Below are 4,981 nucleotides of genomic sequence, written 5' to 3'. Positions count from 1 at the left end.
CTCCCCTGAGCACCCACCTCACAGCCCCCACAGTGAGAATTCCCTCCTGCCCCTGAGGCCCAACCCCCAGCTGACTGGGTTTTCCTTTGGGGAATCTGGAGTCCCAGGGACTTCCACACTCCGTGGCAAGGCTGAGCACAGCAACGAGCTCCTCCTCTCTGAGTAATGTAGGAAATGTCCAAAATCAGTGGGCACAGGCTCACGCGGACCCTTCTGTGTCACTTACCGTGTGGTACGGGCCCCCACAGCGGGTGGTCAGGGGAGGGGTGTTGCAGCGCTAGGAGGGGCCCCAGGGCTTCAGAGCAGAGAGTGGTCTCTGATTGTCTCCTGGTGCAGGGCCTTCGATGATATCTTGATTATGTGCTTCCTGCAGCAGAGGTGCCAAGAGCACACACTCCCACAGAGGCTGTCCCACTGCCCTGTGCCTCCCTCTGCCGGCCAGCTGTGTCCAGAGACTCAGCCCTCGGGATGGCCACAGGCAACCACACGGCCGTGGAGGAGTTTGTCCTGCAGAGTTTCTCAGAGGACCTGAGGCTTCGGGGTCTCTTCTTAGCCTTGTTCCTCCTCCTTTACCTAGGGGCGCTTGCAGGAAACGCCCTCATTGTCATGGCCATCAGCCTGCATCCAGGCCTCCATACCCCAATGTACTTCTTTCTCACCAACCTGGCCGTTGTAGACATTGTCTGCACATCTACGGTCCTCCCCAGGTTGCTGGAGAACCTGGTGGTCAAGGGTGGTGCCATCTCCTACGGGGGCTGCATGACCCAACTCTTCTTCCTGACGGAGTGTCTGGCGGCCGAGCTACTGCTGCTCACGGTCATGGCCTATGACCGCTACGTAGCCGTCTGCCGCCCGCTGCACTACAGCATGCTGATGAGCTGGCCTGTCTGCGCCCTGCTCGCAGGCAGCGTGTGGACGGTCAGTGTGTGCAACACCACTCTGCACACTGGCCTGATGACAAGGCTGATGTTCTGTGGCCCTAATCAGATCCGTCACTTTATGTGTGAAGTCCCCACGCTGCTGCTGCTCTCCTGCAGCCCAACAACCCTGAACAACATCGTGATCGTCCTCGCAGACGTGTACTTTGGAGTCGTCAACTTCCTGCTCATCATGGCCTCCTACGGCTGCATCATCGCCAGCGTCCTGCGCATCCGCTCGGCCCAGGGCAAGCAGCGGGCTTTCTCCACCTGCTCCTCTCACCTCCTGGTGGTCTCCTTGTACTACTCCACCGTCTTCTACACCTACATCCTCCCGGGCTCTGGATCCTCCATGGAAAATGGCAAAGTGGTCGCCTTGTTGTACACAGCAGTCAGCCCCATGCTGAACCCCCTCATCTACTCTCTGCGGAACAAGGATGTCAAAGTGGCCTTCAGGAACGTGTTTTCCTGCATCAGGTAAATGAAGGGAAAGGCCAGTGTGGAATTTGCAGGTGTCAACCAGCTAATTTCAAAATAGGACTTGGAGAGTCTGATGCAAGTAGCAAAAAGCAAGAAGGTGTTATCAGGATAGATTTATACATGATGTGCTTCCCCCATGGAGCTGCCCTGAGTTCCACTGAAGTGGCACTTCAACTAAGCATTCCGAGGCCCTGAGGGTGGAGGTTGTCAGGGCTGCAGGGGAGCTGGGAGGCATGGGGAGAGCCAGGGGCGAGGGGAAGAGCAGGAGGCCTTGCAGGGCCCAGGGCCTCCCTCCCCTTCAGCACCTTACTGAGTAGTTTTCCCCAGCACCTGGCACCTGGAGCAACGCTGGACCCTGTACCTGTGGGCGCGCTGGCCACCTCCCCTTCCAGAGTCGGGGGTCCCTGTTCAGGGCAGATTTGAGAGTCAGACTTGCCCAGTGTGCACACTGCCTGGTTCATTCTGATGGGGGTCTCCTGACACCCCACTCTGGACAACCTCACCCAGATCCTGCTTCTCTGACCCAACTGCTCCTGGAGTGAGGTCTAGGAAAACACAAGGTGGCTACTTCACTCTGTCTGTGAGGTTTCTGGTCCTGGCACCACAGAGAGGGGGAGAGATGTTGTAACCCAGACTTCCATTCATGACCTGCAGAAAGGAGATGTGGTTTCATTTATTTCCTTTCTGAAAAGGATAGCTTCATCCTTTAACCAAGAAACTTTGCCATGGCAGGAAAGAGTTGTGTTTCGTTCTTTAATTTGCACGAAGCTTCTACAGCACTACTTTTAGGGGTTCATTTCTTCTCAATCTCATCATTATTATTTGTCTACCCTCTGCGCTAGCCTCTGAATGTTGGTGTGCCTCACGGCTTCACCCGCGGCTCTCCTGTCTTCTCCCCTAGGTAATTCCACCTGTGCGCATGATACATGCTGCATTTGTCATTGATATTTGGCGTGATGTCCAAACGTGCAGCCGCTGTCGGTGCCTCACCTGGGACCCCGGACGCGCTACTGTAACTGCCGGGCTCACACTGAGCTGACAGAAAGCTGCCTGGGGGTCCTCCAAGGACCTTGCTCAACAGACAGAGGCACCTCCTTCAGCCCCTCAACCCCATCCAGTTACGAGAGCCACATTTATGGAAAACTTCTTTTTGTATATTTAAGAGTCTATTTGTATATTTTTTTCTTCCAGTTTTATTGAGATATAATTGACATAAGCACTGTGTAAGTGTAAGGTGTGCAGCATAATGACTTGACTTACATATATTGTGAAATGATCGCCACAATAAGCTTATCTTATTGTATCTATATCTCGTGTATATACAAGAAAAAAAGAAAAAAAATGTTTTTTTTCCTTGTGATGAGAACTTTTAGGATCTACTCTCTTAGCAACGTTCCTATATACCATACACAAGTGTTGGCTGTAGTCGTTGTGCTGTACGTCATGTCCCCAGGACTTTTTATCTTGTAACCGGAAGTTTGTACCTTTGACCACCTTCGTACAGTTCTCTGCCTCCTACCCCGTGACTCTGGGAACCTCAAATCTGATCTCTTTTTCTATGAGTTTGATTTTTTTTTCTTTAGATTCCACCAATAAGTGAGATTGTACTGTATGTCTTTCTGTGACTTATTTCACTTAGCATAATTCCCTCAAGGTCCATCTATTTTGTTGCAAATGGCAGGATTTCCATCTTTTTATGGCTGAATAGTATTCCAGTGTGTACACATATATCACATTTTCTTTGTCCAGTCATCTGTTGATGGACACTAAGGTAGTTTCCATGTCTTGGCTATTGTAAATAAGGCTGCAACGAACATGGGGGTGCAGACGTCTCTTTGACATAGTGATTTCATTTCCTCTGGATATATACGCAGAAGTGGAATTGCTGGATCATAGGGTAGTTCTATTTTTAATTTTTATGAGGAAACTCCTTACTGTTTTCCATAGTGACTGCACCAATTTGCATTCCTACCAACAGTGCACAAGGGTTCGCTTTCACCACATCCTCACCAACACTTGTTATTTCTCGTCTTTTCAATACTAGTCATTCCAATAGGTGTAAGGTGATAACTCATGATGGTTTTGATTTGCATTTCCCTAATGATTAGTGACGTTGAGTGCCTTTTCACACACCTGTTGGCCATTTGAATATCTTCTTTGGAAAAATGTCTATTTGAGTCCTCTGCCCGTTTTTTTAATTGGATTATTTGTTTTTCTGCTATTGAGTTGTATGAGTTCTTTATATATTTTGGATATTAACCCCTTATCAGGTATGTGATTTGCAAATATTTTCTTCCATTCTGTAGGTTGTCTTTTCATTTTGTTGATCATTTCTTTTGCTGTGCAGAAGCTTTTTAGTTTGATGTAGTCTGACTTGTTTATTTTGGATTTTGTTGTTTGTGGTTAATGTTATATCTGAAAAATCGTTGCCAAGACCCATGTTAAGGGGCTTTTTTCCTATGTTTTCCTCTAGGAGTTTTATGTCTTAATTTTAGTCTTCCATACATTTTGAATTAATTTTTGTGAGTGGTGTAAGATAGAGGTCCAGTTTCATTCTTTTGCATGTGGCTGTCCAGTTTCTCCAACACCATTTGTTGAAGAGACTGTCTTTTCCCCATTGTGTATTCTTGGCTCCTTTGTCAAATATTTGTTGACCGTACATACTGGGTTTATTTCTGGGCTCTTGATTCTGTTCCATTGATTTATGTGCTATTTTTATGCCAGTACCATACTGTTTTGATTACTATAGCTTGAAATCAGGAAGTGGGATGCCTCCAGCTTTCTTCTTCTTTCTCAGGATTGCTTCAGTTATTCAGGGTCTTTTGTTGTTCCTTATAAATTTTAGGAATCTTTTTTCTACTTCTGTAAAAAATGCCATTGGCAACTTGATAGGGATTGCATTGAATCTATAGATGGCTTTTTGTAGTATTGACGTTTTAGCAATATTAATCCTTCCAACCCTCGAACATTGGATACTTTTTCATTTGTTTGTCTTCTTTGATTTCTTTCATCAATATCTTATAGTTTTCATTGTACAGATCTTTCACCTCCTTGGTTAAATTTATTCCTAAGTATTTTATTATTCTTGATGCTATTATACATGGGATCATTTTATATATTTCTTTTTCAGATAATTTGCCATTAATATATAGAAATGCTACCAATTTTTGTATGTTAATTTTTTATCCTGCAACTTGACAGAATATGTTAATTGGTCTAACCGTTTTTTGATGGAATCTCTAGGATTTTCTATGTATAAAATCATGTCATCTGAAAATAGAGAGCATTTTATTTCTTCCCTTCCAATTCTGATGCCTTTTTTTTCTTTTTCTTGCCTGATTTCTCTGGCTAGGACTTCCAGTACTATGTTGAATAGGAGTGGTGAGTGTGGGCATCCTTGTCTGGTTCCTGATGTGAGAGGAAAAGCTTAAACCTTCCCCCATTGAGTATGATCTTAGCTCTGGGCTTGACATATATGGCCTTTATTTTGTTGAGGTACATTCTCTCTATACCTAATTTGTTGAGAGTTTTTATCATAAAAGGATGGTGAATGTTTTCAAATGCTTTTTCTGCATCTATTGAGA

The 4,981-nt window shown here is 45.7% G+C and overlaps 1 protein-coding gene across 1 annotated transcript; it reads left to right on the top strand.

Moving 5' to 3' along the window:
* The first annotated feature begins 468 nt into the window (after nt 1–468).
* LOC101407808 (olfactory receptor 13A1-like) lies at nt 469–1,398 on the top strand. Its single transcript, XM_004438906.3, has one exon. It carries the CDS (start codon nt 469–471, stop codon nt 1,396–1,398), a length of 930 nt encoding a protein of 309 aa, XP_004438963.1.
* Nucleotides 1,399–4,981: the final 3,583 nt, after the last annotated feature.

This window comes from Ceratotherium simum, chromosome 6, assembly GCF_057802395.1.
Source record: "Ceratotherium simum simum isolate JZ-2026a chromosome 6, ASM5780239v1, whole genome shotgun sequence".
In the NCBI taxonomy this organism is placed as follows: domain Eukaryota; kingdom Metazoa; phylum Chordata; class Mammalia; order Perissodactyla; family Rhinocerotidae; genus Ceratotherium; species Ceratotherium simum.
This window is presented reverse-complemented; position numbering and strand designations above follow the sequence as displayed.